This window comes from Harpia harpyja, chromosome 12, assembly GCF_026419915.1.
Source record: "Harpia harpyja isolate bHarHar1 chromosome 12, bHarHar1 primary haplotype, whole genome shotgun sequence".
Lineage (NCBI taxonomy): Eukaryota > Metazoa > Chordata > Aves > Accipitriformes > Accipitridae > Harpia > Harpia harpyja.
The window spans coordinates 34806811-34825660 of NC_068951.1; the positions used below are offsets into that span (position 1 = coordinate 34806811).

Consider the following 18850-nt stretch of genomic DNA (forward strand, 5'->3'; position numbering starts at 1 on the left):
AAGCAGACACCATGATGAAATCATTAATTCTTTACATTGCATGTTATCATGTTATCTAAGAGTATTTAATGGCTTGAGCAGGCCATTTATCCACAGGCTTCTTGTCTGGACATGGACTGCATTTTCCTGGCTTGGTCTGGGCTAAGGGTTAACATTCATCTGTAGGTATCCAACTGACTAGAAATACTCAAAGAATGAAGCCAAACTGAGCTTTCTATCTCAACCAAACTGACCGCATGTAACACAGAGTCAGTATATTTGTTTGCTGTTTGCATTTAACAAATACAAAGTGTAAAATCAGTCAACCTTGTGGCCCTTATCCAATTCCCATTCAAATTACTGAGACCTTTGTAATTGTCTTATTTTGGAGAAGAACTGGGTCACTGACAGAACAGAGCTGGAGCCAGACCCGTCCTGCATGTAGGTTTATTTAAGCAGTTCTGGTTTCTTAAGAAAGCAGCTTTCTGTGTATATTCTTGTCCCTTGCAATGAAGTCAAAGTTATACGATCTGCCCAGTGAAATCTGAATTGGAGATGTAAAGCCAGAAGGAGAAAGTGCTCTCTGGTCTCAGAGGGAGTGACAACACTTCCGTAAAACCTTGTAATCATTGACTTAGTGTTTCCTGTTGCAGCTGTAGATTTAAAGGTCATGGTCAGTACATAATAAAAAGGGGACACAAGTTTATAAAGAGACACAGCTCCATTACAAAAGTCTGCTATTTCATGCAGGTCAGCCCCTCCATACGGACTTGCCATTCTGATCTGCTGCACTGGTTTTCTAAGCAGAATGGTTTTACTTGTTTCAATGCTCTTTGGCATACAGGCGCTTTGCTCCTGGGCTGCCTCTCCTCCTGCCGGAGAAGCACCGACTGCATTGCTTTCCCCCACCTGTGATGACACTGCAGTAAAGGAGGCTGCAGATCTGGCTCTTCGCCAGATCAATGCTGACCGAACAGAGGGCTACATACTCAGTCTCTCCCGAATTTTCAGTGTCCGAGAACATCCTCAGGTAAGTTACCTGCTTGTCCTGTATCTGTTTCTCCCATGAAGAGCCCTGTGTCTATCTCTATTCCTTAGCAATACCTATTTGAACTAAGAAATATTTCAAAACGCAAATGTAAAGTTATATTCACAGGACTCCAGAGGCCATGTCAACTTTACGCACAGATGACTAGAAACAGTTTCATCACCACTGTGGGCAATTAGAGAGCAAATCTCAGTCACAATTCTCTGCTGCCTGCCCCTGGAATAGCTCCAGGCATCAGTTCAAATTTGGTATGAAACACCACTACTCTGATTTAATTTCATTTTACACCTTCCTCCCACTGCCTTGAGCAGTTGGAGTGCAAAGGCTATTGAATCATCATGCATTTTGCACAAAAGATGTAAGCACTAACAGGTGTAAATACGTCCCGCTTGGGACCAGGGAATTAATTCCTTTGCAGACCTCTAAATGATGACTCATTCTCCAGAAGAAATCCGAAACCAGTTGAAGTGCAAAAATTACACTGGAAATACCTATGGAATGTCACTCTCATATCCTCAAGTATCTTATTTCTCTATGTGTGCTTAATTTATTACTATTTTGTGTTACAATAGCTGAATCTACTGGCACTAGCCAGGGACAACCTGAAATGAGTGCACAAGGCCCATAACACATAAGGCACTGTGGAAGCATGTTACTAACATTCACTGCCATGCTTGCTTTCTTCCCATAATCTTACCTGAAAGGCTGATTTCTGAATCCTTAAAGCAAATCAGGCTCATTGCCAGATGTTTAAAGATCAGTACTGGCAAGGATATGACACTACTTCTTGCTGCTCTCACAAGGACACAGTTTCTGCAGACATGCTGTGGCCACCAGCAATCTGAGATCTCCTGACTAAAGACGCACACTTTGCTGTGCTTTGCACTGTGTTCTCTGTATTGCTTCGCTCAAGTGACAGAATGTGCCCACTAAGAAACTGCATCAGGTCTCTTGAGAATTTTTTCCACATGTCATGCCTCTGAGCTGGCCCAGAACCCACATCACCAGTCATGGAGTTAGGTACTTAGTCCCCCATCCTGGGGCTATTCCCTACTGACAATAATTAGAGCACACCTATGACCACCCTACAGTGCAGCACAGTGGATGCAGACATGCTGTAAACCACTTCATTTATCTCCCTGCCTCTCCCTTCATCTGTGCCAAGTATGTCTCAGCACAGGAGAATTTTGGTCCTTGTTAGTGATTTGGTCTGTCACTTAATTCCCTAGAGACTTAACTTATTGCCTTAGGGCATACTTTGCTCTCTGTTCATTTGGGAGTTTAATTTACTTTTATTCTTATTTTTTGCATCTAATAAGCTTACCCTGTAAATAAGGTGTTTCAAGACACTGCAATAACAAAATAGACAATCTAAGCCCTTTGTCATATTTTTGCTGCTGCTGGGACTGAGTACATAAGAAGCAGCCAGCTATGTTAGGGATGTTCATGGACGGTAACAACCTTATGCAACCTTCTATTCCCCTCAAAAAAATAAAGAAACCTTTTTTTTTATCAGTCAGTGATCCTTCCTTCCATTTTTTAAACCAGTACTCAGGATAAAAACATTTTCAAAGTTACTTCAAATTCAAATCTGCCCTTAAGCAACCTGTGGTTCGGTTTTGCTCTAATTGAAACTAATGAGCCATCTGCTGTTAACTTACATGCAAGTAGGACAGAGCCTTTCTTTCATACAAGACACTCATGATTAACTTCACTGACAGGCACTTAACCAAAATTAAAAAACATGCCAAAATATTTCATTTCTTTCCCTTGCCCTGGTGATGACCAGGCCAGGTGATGGTATGCTGCTGCCACATCTCCTGTGGCTCCCAGGCTCCCCAGCACGCATTGCTGTGGCAATCCTAGCATCAGCAGTGCTGAGGAAGGGATCTTTTTGGCAATGCAGAAAAGACAGAAGTTTTTATTCAATACTAAGCAGATATCAAAAGGCCTTTGCATAACGGTCTTTTAATGAAAATTAAAATAAGGATGATGAAACCTTCAGAGATCTGCTGAGCTCTGAATAAACCCCAAATTATCCTTTCCCCACTGGAGGATGCATAATAACATACAGAAGCAGGTAGACAAAAAGATGTGTAGATTTTGTAATAACGTCATCTGCGTATTAGAGCTGATATTATACAAGAGAGCTACAGGCGACAGGAAATACAGTTTAGTCCACCCTGGTTGCATTTAGTATTTCCAAGATCACCAAGCTTTACAATCAGTCTTCATGATTCAGCTGATTACCCATCTAACATCAAACACATCTGACTATAGGAACATTTCTTTAATGAGGTGTGTGTGTTCTTTTGCCTCCAGAATACCTGAACAACCAACGTGAAAGCTCAAGTCACCAGTCCCAACTTTGGAACTCCTTAAAGATACACTTGTCTTTGCTGAAGAGGGAGAAAAACCAAAATTGAATGAGAGCAGTATTCATTCATTCCTAGTTGATTTCACACTTTATGGGGCAAGAGTCTTGTAGAAGTCTGGGGCCAGTATCTGTAAAACTTTTGGCTTCAGTTTTGATTTCTGTTTAATAGCAACTGAAGACCACACCAGTTTTCTTGGCTATTACTTCTTCATGCAGGATAGTGTTAGTGATATTTCTGCTCATAAAGGATATATTTGAAGGTACAAGCTTGTACCAAATGTTGCACTACTCAAAACCCACATTTTCATCAAATGGCAATTACTCCTCGACCAGTCTTAATTTCTGTTTACTGATTTAACCTATATTAGCTACCATATTAAGGAGACATATCACCATGGTATTTAGGTACCATACATTTGTATGTAAACAGAAAATTATGATTAGTTCCTTCCATAGAAGGATCTATGCAGCCAGGTGTGGGGATGCTGCCATCCACTGCACGCAGTGCTGCAGCACCTCAGCTTCACTCTGTTAAAATAGCTTTTGATCTTTTCACGACCTTCAAAACGACACTTATAATTAAACCTCAGGATTAGTGTAGGCAAACCCTGAGAGCTCACTGCAAGGCATTACCAGATTACTTCATAGAACACTTAAGGAAAAAGAGGATATGAAAATACAAAAAATGGTATAAAGCATGGTAAGTTGCATATGTAAGAATATAACTTAGAGACAAAGCTAACAAAATTTACTCACTTTATTTTCTATTTATTTTGCTCTTTCATATTTCAAGAGTTTAGTATTACATTTACAAGTATATATGGTAGAGCTCACATAAAATCACCATCCCAGCCTCTTTCCAGAGATCTCTATACTGTGTGACCAGAATAGTTTGTATCACTCAGATACCTCTTAGTGTTTTTTCCCAGCAGTATAAAAACCAAAAAGCGAGCTGTACTCCAGCCTTTAGATGCCGCATTGACTGGTCTTCAGTCGCTATTAAACAGAAATCAAAACTGAAGCCAAAAGTTTTACAGATACCGGCCCCAGACTTCTACAAGACTCTTGCCCCATAAAGTGTGAAATCAACTAGGAATGAATGAATACTGCTCTCATTCAATTTTGGTTTTTCTCCCTCTTCAGCAAAGACAAAATCTCAGTCTAAACATGCAGCTAACACTCACAACTAAGTTCTTTAGGATGTATAAATGACAGCTGCTCTCTTTCCAGCTTTCCACTACAGAAAATAAAATACGATCCTACTAAGCTGTATCCTTGATAAACATCCTGGAAAGGTGCTTACCTCTATCTGCAGTGGAAGCAGAACCAGGACCTGCACCATGCAGCATCTCATCTTTCTGTACTACATGATGTAATCACTAGATATATGGAGCTGTACTTTTAGTCTTTTCCTGTTTCTCTTGCATGGAAACATGTTTGCCCAAACGTTGAGCCCTAACTGCTTTGTGCACCTGTGCCACAGTGAACTGAATAAAGGTGTCTCGACTTAAGCACAGGCTCAGAGTACTGGACTGAATCTTTAAGTGAGTCAGAAACATCCATGTAGATATGCAAGGTCTCTCATAGCACTTTCTGATATCTGAGAGAGTATTTAAGTTATCTGCATCAACTCAGTCATTGCCTCTTTATGGCAAGTGCAGAGCATCCATACTTGAAGAAGACACTACTCTAAGAAATAAGACATTTCTGTTTCTAATGCCTACTGGGAAGGTTCCATGTTAGCAGTTTTTTATTATTTGTGGTATTTATTGTCTCATTCTTATTGAAGGCAAAATAACCTACCTTTCAAATCTAACCATAAAATGCAGTTGATGATGAAAACTTTACCATGTTTAGTCCTTATTCTTGGGTTCTGGTTGGTACCAGAATCAGAAGGATAAAACTGATGCTGAAAGGCTGGGTTTGAATTAAAGCTGACTAGACGCATGACCAAGCCTTTCTAACAGGGCCTGAATCTCACCTGATTTGCCACCATTGAGAATTTGTCCCACAGAATGTTCAGTTTTCAGGATAGCTGTGTCCCCCACCTGTGTGTTTTGTGTTTCTCCATGTCTCAATTTCATGTGTCCCTACTTTGTTCTATACAAAACTAAGATATGACCCTTTCATTTCTTGTTTTCAGGAGATCACTGGTTCTGTCTTCTATCTCATCTTGGATGTAGTAGATACTGAATGCCATGTACTCAGCAAAAAGTTGTGGAAGAACTGTACTGCCAGGCCTGCTCATGCAACTGTAAGGATTTTATTTTCTTATTTAATCTCAGGTATGAGATGAAATCTCAGGTATGAATAGTACTCAGGTATTACTGAAGACAGCAAAATCCCTACACATGCATTTCTAGTAGGCAGCAGAGCTTAGAAGAAATCAAAATTCATTTTTTAAGGTCCACAGCTTTCCTCTGTACTTTCTAATAAGTTTATAGACTGGTAAGATTTATTTTTAAAAATGAAATTAAAAGAAAGTTTTTGACCAGAGCTAATAAGCAGACATAACTAAATAGCCATGCTAGAACACTATATAGAATAAATGGTTTACTTTTTATAGCAACCCTGTAAGAGTTTATTTTCAAGACAGTCTGTCAAGAAGGGAATAAAAGAAACTCACTTTTATATAACATGCAATTTTTGGTTTAGTTTAATTCCACTTTTACTCTGACAACTTTGCAAAAAATTGCATTGAGAGAGGACAAGAAAGAAAGCTCAGCAAGATAAGCTGCAAAGACAGAAAGTGATCTAAGACTGTTGCTACAGGTGACCAAAATGATTCTGAACAAGTGAAAAAAAAAACTTATAAAATGAAGAATGACAAGAAAGAAGCTTCACGTGAAAAAAAGAAAAGTTCTGATTAAATTGTCCTGGGCTGCTTCTTAGGTCAATCAGTTTTCATTTTTAAATGAAAAACTGGAAAAAAAAAAAAAAGAATTCTGCTCACTTCTGCTTACAGTGCTTTCAGCAGGAAAAAGGTGCAAAGCATACATGGTTGATATGGCTTCTGCGAAGTCTAGAAATCTATGTCCTAGAGGCCTTGATCATACATGTGGCAATATTTAAGAAGCATTCAGAGAATATACATTCAACTTTTAAACATAAAGGCACGATGGATATTAACAGGCCAGTATTTTTTTCTGCCATAAAGTCACAAGTTTCTTTGTGTGCAAGGGTGATCTTACTGTGCCACAAAACTGATTTAGGGTCTTCCCTACCACTCTCCTTCCTTACTATGGACATAGGGAGAAGGGGGAAGGTGGCAGACAGGTGACTGGATACAGATACTCTGAGCTGATATTCAGGTTTAAGCTTTCTGTGTTCTAGACATAGACCCAGCTCCTGGTGCCGGGGCCTGGCCAGGGAAAGCATTCTGTGACACTTGGGCACTTAGCTGCCAGAACTGTGGCCTTGTGCAGGCCATCCTGCCGACAAGCACTGCACCTGTATAGCTCAGAATTGCACCAGGGGAAGATCTGGCCTTCTATTTCTAAAGGAGATGGATACTTAGAAATGTGCTTCATTGCAATTTGAGTATTAACACAACTTTTTTCTTGAAAAGAATTTCATAACCACAAGGAGAAAATGAACCACCCACTGTCTAGGTACTAGATGATCAGTGCAAAGTTTGCAATATTAATTGTTTCTAAATGTTTATATTGTTTTAGGTTTATGGTCAGTGCAAAGCAATTATCTACATTAATCAGGCAAGAAATATTGCTCATCTGAGTACTTATGAGTGCATTTTACAACCAGGTATGTCTTTATTTAACATACTCACTTTAAGAGAGGACTGGAAAAACACTCTTTGCCATACAGCATTACTTTAAATTTTAATTGTAATTATGGTACCACAGCATCTCCATTAGCTTTCAGCTGCCCTAATTTTCTCAAGTCAGTGATCATAAGGCCAGTATGGTCCTGCAGCTTAAAGCAGTGTAGTAATAACTGTTTTCATCTCTGGGAAACCCAGCAGAGCCTCTATATGGGCTTTTACCCTCTGGTCCAAAAAGCATTTTTATAGGTTTGTGAAAGGCAAGTAAAACCAGCAAGCCCACTGTCAGTAGGCTGAGCTTTTTTCTGCAGTGTCTCTGCCTCCACTGCAACATTTTTATGGGTCTGCAAATTCATAAAGATTCAAAACCGTTAAGTGAATCAAACCACATATTGTTACTCCAGGAGACTGGAGGACAAGTTGGGGGGTTGGGGACATAGATGCATTTACACTGACCTACACTATCAACATACTCTTATGGTTATGCTTTCTCTAATGACCTTGTTTTGTTTGGATAAAAAGTTCCACCCAGATATATTTGGACAGTATGTCCTGACTGCCCAGCTGATGACAGTCCAACTGAGCCCGGATATTTGGAGGCTGCTGCTCAAAGCCTTGCCAAGTTCAACGAAAAGAGTGAACAAACTCATTATTTCTCTGTCCTCAATGTCACAAGAGCTTCAATGCAGGTAAGCCAAGGCTCATCTGACTTGCTTTAGCCCTCAAGAAGTATGGAACCACCTGTTATACTTTATATGATTTGTTATGTCTTACAGATTGTTTAGAATTTGTACCTGTATAGTACAGAGAATATTTCTATGCAGAATTCTCCTGGGAAATGAGATCTGCAATGATCCAAGACTTTGGCTCCATTTATTGCAAAAAGAAGGGCTTTATGCAAAACTCAAGACACAGATTTGCATTCCAAAGTTTAGGAAATCTTCATTGTGAGCTCTTTCTTCTACTACCACCACGAACTAGTGACTCCCTAATAGAAAGAATTTAATAAAGCACAGTCATCCCTTCCAACACATCCCTGTAATTCACTGAATGAGTTTAAACATGATTTAAAACTAATTTTAGACTAACAGAGAGTTAATGATCCCCTGGCTAAATCCTGTTTGTTTACCACAGTAATATCTGGTCTCTCTAAAATTCATTATTGATAGATAACAAAGCAGTTTTCACTCTTTGTCTCAAATGGTTAGATATTACTACAATACAGTATTTAATCGCTCCCATTTTCCAACCCTGAGGTACTTACATTTCAGAAATAGAAAAAGTGATCCTGTTCATTAAAGCAGCCCGAAATGACCAGCAAGGCACTGAAGAGGGTCTTTGGATATGTAGTTCTATGTGGATGCTAACTTACTACAAAACCCAAACTAATTTCAACTATAGCTAATCCATGAATTACTAAGATTGTGTGTGTATAAGAAGTAAAAAATAACCAGGCAATTAAGCAGCACTGGCAAAAAATCATTCTCCTGTAGTACAACAGTAATGCCCCAAATATAACCAGCTCCTTCCACACTTAGCAGGAGTTTTACATCTATTTCAAGGTCTGTACAATTCTTCCTTCTTCCTGACACATGCACAAGGTCTAATTGCCACTCGTCTCTCATTAACAGTGGGTCGTTGGTCCTGCATATTTTGTAGAGTTTTTGATTCAGGAGACGTCCTGCTCCAAAAATGACACAATTGCTGACATCTCCCAGTGCAAGCCACTTTCATCGGAACTAGCTGTAAGTACTTTTCCTTGTATAAACACCTGTTTTTCAGATATTATGATTCCTCAGTGAATACTTAGGCTATCCGTTTGGTTCTTTGCAGACAAGAATCGAAGCCCACAGGTGCCTTTTTATGGGTTGTAGCTCTATACTCTCTTGCAACTGTACAGACTACTTTAGAATAGAGAAAACATTTCAGTAAAAGTTCGGAATTCTTACCTACGAGTTCATGAACAAAGAAAATAGAAAAAAATACCATCCAGAAAAACATGGGGTAGCCATTGCCTTACAAAACTGAATCATTCTTAAGGATTTCTTCCAAGTAAACAGACATGGACAATAAATGCCAAGCAATGCATGAAGAGTATATTCACACTACAATGAGGTCAGCTAAGGAAAACGTTTAGGAACTACGAAAAAAGTTATTAGAGAAACAGAAAGACTAAATGGGTATGTTGCCAAGAGATAACATTTCAAGCCCCAAGCCGTGTTACCTACAGTCCAGTAAAACCACAACTATTAGAAACAACATTTTTTCATGGTTTCTTTCACTACTATGGTGTGAAATTGTTTTTGCCTGAAAAAATGATATTATGTTCTATTACACAACTTGCCTGCATGGGGATAATCTGCTGCAGCGGAACTTAAGTGTGCTGTTGTAGTTGGGCCTTAAGTGGCCAGCTTATTTTTCTTATCATGCTACCTAACCCTCCTTTGCAAACATAAAGCCTTTTTCAAAATGCTGCCTCCTTTGTAAGCTTGCCAATCCCAAAATAAAAGTTTGCCCAAGCTGCTTATCCTACAAATACATGTAGAAGCTATAACTATTCAGCCTTTCATAATCACTTATTTTACAAGATAGGAGCTAGGTATCAGTGCTACAATGTGAAAAAATACTTGCATTTTCTTCTTCCAGCAAATAGGTTTCTGCAAAGGCTCTGTAGTAAACAGTCACTTGGAACAGGAACAGTTTGTCACAACATCCTGTGAAATCTACAGTCTGCAGGTATTTCTTAATCTAATCTTAATATTGCAAGAGTAATACTCCTTTACAAAACAAGAATTGAAGTCTTGAAAGCCCAGCCATTTTTAAGTTTTCTTATTCACAAAGATATGGGCTTCAAGAAAGTGATAAGGCCAAATCAGGAAGAAATCTCGTGTGATAAAACATACTGTTGCTAGGTGGATAAAAAGGCAATAGAGTAAGTATAGAGTCAATCATACAGAATGTGTTCAGAATGCTCTACAAAGAAATTGTAAATAACAAAGGGAATGCAAAGAGCAATAACTGTGTAGTTACCCAAGTTTCATGCACCCATCTCCACTAGCATATGAAGTAGTTCTATCTGTCTATCCTTTGAGCTTCTGTTCTGCAGCTGGTCTTTGCAGACTGGAATTGCAGCAGATCCTTAGTGTGAAGGGTGACCTTCTTCATATCTGAAAGAATTTGGAATAGCTTCAATATAGGTAATGCTTATTGCCTGTTATTTAGGATCCTGCCACTGAAGAGGGGAAACAGCAAGCTAATCAGACACCTGGAAAATCCAGCCAGAATCATCAACAAGCTTTCCCTTCAGAAACCAATCCTTTCTCCCCACACCTAGAAAAAACAGTGGGCTGGGTTAAAATTCTACCCCCTTCAACTGAGGATATCTCTTTCCAAAACCTACCACAAAGTCAAAATGAACATAAAGATGGAAAGCCAGTTCCACCTGAGGCTGTAGTATCTACGCCCAGTCTTGATGGAGAAAAGACTCAAGCAGACAAACCAGACTTGACCAAACCAGTCACTGGACCAGTTATTCTCCCTTTTCCTGAAGAACTTTCCCTGTCAGACTCATGCCCAGGAGAAGCAAAGGGGATAAACTCCATCCTCCGGCCTTTGCTGCCTAAAAAGCCTACCAAAGTCTAGCCAGCATCCAATCACCTCAACTACCTGCAACAAAATAATGGCCACAATGGCAACCTGGTTTTTCAATCTGTGTAACATCTTTAAATAAATAAGTTTCTTACCACGGTCTTCATCTCTAGAGATGTCAGTTTTAAGAAAGCACAAGAAGAGATTAGAAAAAGAAATTTAACTGGGCATTTTCCAACAAAAGAATTTGGCTTTTAATTCTCAAATTACTCCCAGCAGTAAGAGCATGAAGGAAAGGTAACTGTGGAGGGTAAAAGAATTTGCAGGGCTGAGACAGCCCAGCAGCATCAGCAAATAACAGCCTCAGTAGCAAAAGTCTGTCAGGGCACAGTGCGGGATGGCTGCTCCCCGAGGGATGGCGAGATGGAGCCGAGCGTGATGATAACCAGGCTGGCAGGGCAGACTGGCATGGTACCTGAGCGAGGCGAGCAGGGCAGTCAGGTTACAGGAAAAGGCCAGATCACCACCCAAGCTCTTGGGCGATGAGGCAGGTCTGAGGTCAAGCCAGGACCATGAATTAGCAAGTCAGGGTCAGGATCCGGTCTGGTTACAGTAACCAGAGTCAGAGGCAGCCCGGCGATCTCCACGCAAGTCCACAGTGACGAGGCAGGTCTGAGGTCAGGCCGGGAAGACAGGCTGCAGGTCTGAACCTGGGTCTGGATCAGCAGGACCCGTGGCCAGGCACAGGTACAGCTGTGATGCAGCAGGAGCTGTATCTCGGGCAGGGGCCAAAATGCTACAGCCTCAGCTTAAAGCAGCTCCCGTAGGAAGCGGGGTTGGGTCGGCCCTGGCCGTGGCCTCCCCGCAGCGCTGCCTGGGACCCTGTCCCCAGGGTCACCCAGGGGAAGGGGAACAGCCCCCGCTGTGCTGTTGCTGAGTTGGCCCTGAGCCCTTGCAGCCAAGCCTCCAGGAGGAGGGATGCTCTCAGGGCCCTTACAGAGTCACACCCGGTGTGATGGTGTATAAACGGGGAAGAGGACTTCAACACTGTTTATCATTAAAAGCTAGTGGGTTTTTATTATTTTATGGGTTAACTTCTTAATTATAATGTGATGAGCTTAGCCTATTTTTCTATTTCCTGTGGAAGATCTCAAGAAAGATTATTTTTTTCCTAATGCTTTATACCCTCACTTAAAGAAAGTGGAAGAGGCTACCCACACGTGAAACCCTTACACATAATTCTGGCTGGTGGAGAATCAAGCTCAGGCTATTCAGATTCTTATGCTTTACTGACCCTGCTGTGCAGGAAAAATGATGATTTACAAAATCAGCCTAATTCTTTCTTGAGATAGGTCATATTAACTGCCTTATAATAAAAACCACAGGGAGCCTGTAGCTAAGAAAAATCAATTTCACTAAAGCCAGACATAGCAACTGTACTGACAATAACAAATATAAATAAATGAGAAGACAAGAAGAAGAAAAAGAGTGAACATGGGAAAGAAATGTCATTTGTGGCCAGGAGTACACTGATATTTGCAATAATTATGGGGCTCGTATAAGACCACAGAGCCTTTCTCTAGTTGCCACCAGATCTGTAAAATTTGTTCAAAACAAAATCAATAAAATATAATTGTTTCTGAAGCCTTTATGCTGCTGAATCATCCCTAGAGATGCTAGATCATTTCTCCATTTAAAGAGGCTTTCAACAAAAAATTATGGTTTTGTTAAAGTATTCTGCCATTATGCAATTTGATTAAAATGTATTATTTTATTATTACAAATAAAATATAAATAAAAGTATTATTTTATTCTGAGTGGAGACAAAATAATATTGAAATATCATATGGAGTTATGTTCCCAACAAATAGGTTTGTTTTTTCAGTTTGCAAAACTCTTAAAAACATAAATTTTATATAAAGGAGTAATTTAATTGCTTCAAAGATTAAAATAAGCCAAAAAGTGATATGTGAAAGACATCAACTGAGCCAAAAATAATTCCATTTCAATTCCCCATCATGAGAAATTTCAACATATTTTGGTTTCATTCATTTCTGAGTAGAAAACAATTAAAAATCAAGTAGTTCTCTAAAAATCATAAAATTCAAATTCTATTCAATTCTTATCGTAGTATGAGCTGATGAGCTGTAGGCCATGTCAGCATTCCCCTTTTTATCAAGTCATCAAATTACGGCATCTTGTTTTTCCCTTGACAAGTTTCACCTTTGCCAGCTCAGGTTTCCCTAACACGACCAGTGTGTTCTACCTCCCTGCACAGGAACTGCTGATCTGCCATATGCCGAAATCAGGGATACCAGGCGTCACTCCATGCCCTCACAGAGAGCACCATTGGCTTTAGTGAGTCAGAGAGCAAGAGCATTGGGGCAACAGCCTGCCACGCTTCAGTGGCTTTCAAAATGCTTTTTTTGCCCCTCTTTTCAGTTAATCCCCATACTTCTCACTTCTGCTATTTTATAACACGGTCTATTTTATTAACTGTTTGCATGTTGATTCTAATCTCACTGTGGCTCCATCAGTTTAATGATACTCCTGACATTTATATCAACATATGTAACCAGATTCTACCCCAAAAGGAGTACTGGGGAAGAAATAATCAACATTAACCGCTAGCCACAGCCAAGAATACCCCATTTCAGTTAGTTCTCTGTCTTGACTACAGTTGCTTACAATAGTAAATTGGACAGCAACAGCAGCAAGTGAAGATAAATAGAGTGGAGTTGGTGTGAACATGAATAAGGGGAGTTAAAGAGAACATCTGGAAGTCTGGATCCACAGTTTTGAGCATTCGGTTTGGATATTGTTTAGCCTGTTCTGCAGACAAGGCTCAGAAATGACATTTGAATCAATACTTTCTCTAGTTTGGATCTGATATTTGGGTTCAAAGACTTCTATGATTTAAAAATAAATACCAGAAGGAGTGTTTATCCAAGCAGTAACTGTATCTACAGTGCAGATCAGCAAGCATCAGTGGTCAGTGCAAATTCACAGGCATTTCCTTTATTTGCTGTGGCCACTCCAGCACAGCGATTCCTGTACCCAGCTTTCAGTGTCACCTAGGCCACCACCAATGTTTACCATAATTGAGGCCTGGTACTAATATCCAAGACTAATTTCTTGAACTACAAGTAGGAGACTGAAGATGTATCGTTTCTGTGTTTCCTTTGTCCTCAGAACATACCTGGACACTGCTGCATTCCCAGATGGCATTGATATGGTTAACAGCTGATAACGTTTAGTCATCACTACTTCAAATCCTGCTGCTGATTCAGCAGATTTATGCGAATCTGAGTGGGCCAGCACTGCGGCTTTCTTCCTCCAACATGCCCACATGGACAGATAAGGGCATAAGATGCAATGCATCTGGTCTCCACACATTTACTCTATGTGACAGCATGATCAGACAGGACTGCAGCAAATTCTCTAAAAAACATGTCCAGATAGTGCCGAATCCCTCCATCTTCTGGCCTGGTCTTTCACCTTCTAGCCAAACTGAGCACAACAGCTGGCAGTAACACACCTGATGTACCTTCAGTCACACCCCAAATGCCCTTTTCTCCTCCCAGGACTGGGAACTGTTAAGCGCTGCTTCTCCTTGCCCAGCAGGGAACAGGCCAGTAACACACAGAAGCCCTCCATCTAGTCACTAGAGAAGAGAAATACGTGGGTTTTGGCAGACAATTCCAATTCACTTTTCAATTTCATTTCACAGGTTTTCAACACTTATTGATGTTATGATATCATATCATCCATTATTAACTTGCTATCTGGGCAATGTCCAGCTAAAATCTGGTCTGATGTTTATTTGAGCAAACATTCCAATTTCACATGGACAATGTCTTTATTCAGGCACAGATAACCAATGGTCAGTGATCTCCAGGACTGTTGACGTTTTTACCAGATATTATCAAGCCTTTATCTCTGCATATAGATGAGTCACCATGAATGCAAAAAAAGGGGCAGTAACATTCAAAGGGTACAGAATAAGATATGCTGCCTTATTTATGCATACATTGGCTATGCATTTGTTTAGATTTTTTAGCTACCCTTCTCCTACACTCATCCTTGGCCAATCAAAAAGATTTAAAAAAGCAAGGCCCAGACATCAAAGTTCTCAAGATGGGTTTAAAAATCAAGGTTTTTATAAAATAAGCTAATTATAAATTCTATTTGTCTGACTTCAGAACCTGCCCATTGTACACACTTCATGATTAAACATTTTCTTCTGCATCTCTGAGACTATACATGTTAAGCAGCTGTATTCAGAATATACATATATATTATTTTGATTTCAAAGGTAGATTTTAAAGACATCCCACTAGATATAATCGTAAATACTATACAACACAGCTACTAATACTTCCCTTATGTTAACCTAGTACAACTTATAAGCATGAGTTAAAGCTTAAATTTTAAGAACAGTATAATGCCAAAAGCCCTGAAAAACTCAAATCGCTTGGAACTTCCTCTGACCCCATTCTTAACATCAAAATCTTAACCCCACTTTTTCCCCAGCCTCTCAAGCCCCTCAGCAAACAGGTCAGTCTTGCAACATATCCTTAAGGTCATCAACTCACAATTAGGCTGTTTTTTTTTCTAGAAAGCAATTTGCAGCCAAAGACAATGAGGACAAGAAAGGGAATACTGACACCATTTTTACACCTGTATTAGTTCTTGAGGCCTCCCAAGCAACAAGACAACTACATTGTCAACCTGCTCACTTGACAGTTGGTCTCCTCCAAACAGCTTTTGAACTTAAGGTCTGTTTGAACAAAACTTGATAGACAAGGTGATGAAGCTTCTAAACGTTTGATAAAAAAATGGTGACTGGTAAAGAAAAATAAGCTGCAGGCAGGGAGGGGAAGCTGTAGCCGCAGCTGCTGCTTTGAAGACCACAACCGAAGCAAAGCTGTATAACATTGTATTTGCATCAGGGGCACACTGTTTACACCCAGCAGATAAAAATCAGACATGAAGACATAACACATTTACGTATTTTCCCATCATTTCTGTTAAATGTGGAGCTGCCCCCAAAAACTGCAAAACTTTTTTTTTTTTTTTTTTTTACTAAGGTGTAAAATCAGGCCACCCTGGTCTGAAGCTATGAGGCATCATGGACTAAAAAAAAAGTAAAGAGAAGCTAGAAAAGAATTCACCTATAAGCGGCTGGAGCCACATGTGTCTCTGTTAGCTGTATTCTTGCTTAGGAGCAGAAACAACAGCAGCTGCAGGGCAGCACAGACTACAAGATGGATAAGGTCTTTCTACCTGCACAATTGACTGAGCTGTGCAATTTGATAACCCCAGCCTGTGAGTGAAGTGCTACTGCAGAAGGCAGAGAACAGTCAGCTAGCGTAGCAGTTGTCCTCCCAAGAAATCAGAGATACCTGTAAATAGTTTAGGAAAGGAGTCATTGGTTATTGCATATCATCTCCTTTATTTGTCAGCTCTCTTTTTAATTTTCCCCCTAGAATAAAGTTCTATTTATTAAGCATTTGATACCCTGTTTTTCAAGTGAGGAAGATATGCCTCTTCTTGGTGTGTTCTCCCCCATTCCTGGAGAGAAGTTTAGGATGGATGTTTATTACCAACTCCTTAAAGTCTGAATGTGGATCACCTCTTACCGTTGCAAGTCAAGCCTTGGGAAAAGTCATAGAGATAAACAAGCTTTTGATAAGCTAGTCAAGAAAAATGCCATGTTTGGATAAATATTCCTATTCCTGCCAGCAATCTGTCTATAGAAATAGCTTCATGAAAACAACACACAAAGCTTAGAAGCAATAAATATAAAAACAACATAAGTATTAAAAAAGATACCAAACTGGATGAGAAATGATAAAAATACATTATACTGGCTCAAGTACAACCAATATTTAATTAACTGCTCTGACTGTGCCTGGAGTGCTTGTCCACGCTGTAATAGAGTCCAATCTTTCTTTTCCAAAGTAATCAAGGACAAAACTGCCTACAGTGGGAACAGAATCTTACTTTTACTTCTGCAGTCAATTTTGCAGGAATTGTACATTTTCTACTGTTTACTCATAGTGTTTCTATTTCATACATAAAAAATACATAAGCCACTGACAAGAAAATCATCGGTGTCACAATGAACAGCACAGAACAAAAGGAGAAAAAAAGAACAAACTGCAAACAATAGACAACTAAGGGAATTATGTTATAAATTACCTAATCTGATGCCTTTCTTCAATATGACTGCCCATTTGAAAAATTAAACAGTATTGTAAGTAATGAATGGGGGTACAATTTGGAACACAGCAATGATGTGAATATTATTTTTAACTGATGAAATGTATTTCAAATGTCTTTGATTATTCACACAACGTTTATTCTACCACTTTTTTCAATCTTCCAGAAGAAATTCTGAATTACTATAATGAAACATTATAAAAACATAAAAGAAATGCCCTACTGCATCAGAACAGTGGTTCATCCAGCCTAATATTCATCTCTCACAATGGCAAAAGACAGTTGTGGTTAGGAGAAACATAGGACCTACCCCACTTTCTGCAAACGATTCCCCTTGTACTTTTACAGTACCCAGAATCATTGTACTAGGGATTTTAAAGAGTATGTATCTGCTTAGTCCTTCTAGCATCCACTCAAGGACCTGCTGTCCATGAACTTTTCTAAGCCATTTCTGACCCTGCTTATACTGTCTGCCTTCACATCTTTCTGCAGCAACAAGTTACAGAAGTTCACTACCCATTGCACAGGGACTATTTTTATCTATTTTAAACTGATTCACACTAGTTTTGAGTGCCCCCAGATCTAACATTGTAAGATTCTCCATTTACCTTATCTACTACCAGAGAACCGTTAAGTGTGTCCTGAACTAACTATAAAAGAAAGCCACTGCTTCAGCTCTTTGCATTTTAAAATACAATTTCTTAGACACCAGAATGTTTAAGAAGGAGTAATGAAATGAGGCAAGGGTTAAGGATGATTACCCATTATATTTCCCAATGTTTCTCACAAAAATGAGTCAAAGAAAAACTTCTAGTCAAACATGTAAACCCAAGTCAATTATATACCTAGCACCTTTTTCTATGAGAAGCTGATCCAGCCCTTCACATCAACCAGGACTGGGAAAATTTCTCATCTGAATCTCACCTTGTCATTTTGGACTTACATTGAATTTTTGTATTTTCTTATTCAGAGTTTGAATTTTGTATTCAAACTTCAGCCACTCCCTGACAAGCGATTACTGCCTTTTAAGAATGTCTTAAACTATCCTGAATAAAAGATTTTGAATACAATGAGACAACATCTTCTTCTTTCTGCTTAGCAGAGGATATCAGCATATCCTGTGAAAGGTATGAAACTTAGTATGTACTGAATTATTTTAATAAATACAAAAAATTATCAGCAATTCTCTAAAGAAGTCTACGAAGGCTGCTACTACAGCCAAAGAGCACATAAAACTGCTCAGACTGAGAATGCAAACACAGCTTTATGTCACTTCATGCCATGCCTAGATTACATCAGTATTAAGCCAGGCAGTCCCATTCTGTGTACCAGTCTGAAATGATGTAAAGCTGATAGAAGTTTGCTCTAAATTTTCTCGAGCTGGAAGAGTAGCAGGTACTCACATAGAAGCTACGGACCACCAGCTTGCAAGTGTACCTTGAGCTACATCCCTTTTCCAAATCTGAGTGATCTCCTTGTTTCCTGTTCACTACTTCTCTGCTAGGTAAGGATCTGTTAAAACAGGGATATGAATACAGCCATCATTTGACCACAAATATTTCAGCATATTTTCAGTTCAACTGTTTTACAGTAAACAGAAAACCAAGATTGCATAATAACTGCATACATAAACTGGACCTTCTTAACGCCAGGCTCAGCAGCACACTCTTAGAAGCTAAGTGTTTTTCATAGTAAAACACTATTGCACAATGCCTGCTTAAAGAATCACAAACATAGTCTGTTTGATGGGTAGTCCAGAGAGTATTACAAGGCCTACTTTCCTCAAAATCTGCTCAATCACTATATAATCATTTACTCACTGTTTGCAAATGTTAATCAAGGGTCAAGGTAA

The 18850-nt window shown here is 39.4% G+C and overlaps 1 protein-coding gene and 1 long non-coding RNA gene across 2 annotated transcripts in view; one reads left to right on the forward strand and one right to left on the reverse strand.

The window, feature by feature from the left end:
- The window catches only part of LOC128149561 (uncharacterized), a 138866-nt gene that overhangs the window by 72587 nt on the left and 47429 nt on the right, over nt 1-18850 (reverse strand). The gene's annotated exons all lie outside the window — the stretch shown is intronic.
- Nucleotides 685-10931, forward strand: FETUB (fetuin B). The gene is made up of 7 exons (XM_052804897.1): nt 685-1009; nt 5548-5658; nt 7079-7166; nt 7708-7874; nt 8817-8930; nt 9832-9921; nt 10408-10931. Exons 1-7 carry the CDS (start codon nt 788-790, stop codon nt 10825-10827), a joined length of 1212 nt encoding a protein of 403 aa, XP_052660857.1. The 5' UTR covers nt 685-787; the 3' UTR covers nt 10828-10931.

What these genes read in the sequence shown, in the direction of transcription:
- FETUB (XM_052804897.1), top strand. Translation starts at nt 788, where the DNA reads ATGGTTTTACTTGTTTCAATGCTCTTTGGCATACAGGCGCTTTGCTCC. An exon ending in CCAGGCCTGCTCATGCAACT is followed by an intron (nt 5,659 to 7,078) that starts GTAAGGATTTTA and finishes ATATTGTTTTAG; the next exon opens with GTTTATGGTCAGTGCAAAGC. An exon ending in GTGAAATCTACAGTCTGCAG is followed by an intron (nt 9,922 to 10,407) that starts GTATTTCTTAAT and finishes CCTGTTATTTAG; the next exon opens with GATCCTGCCACTGAAGAGGG.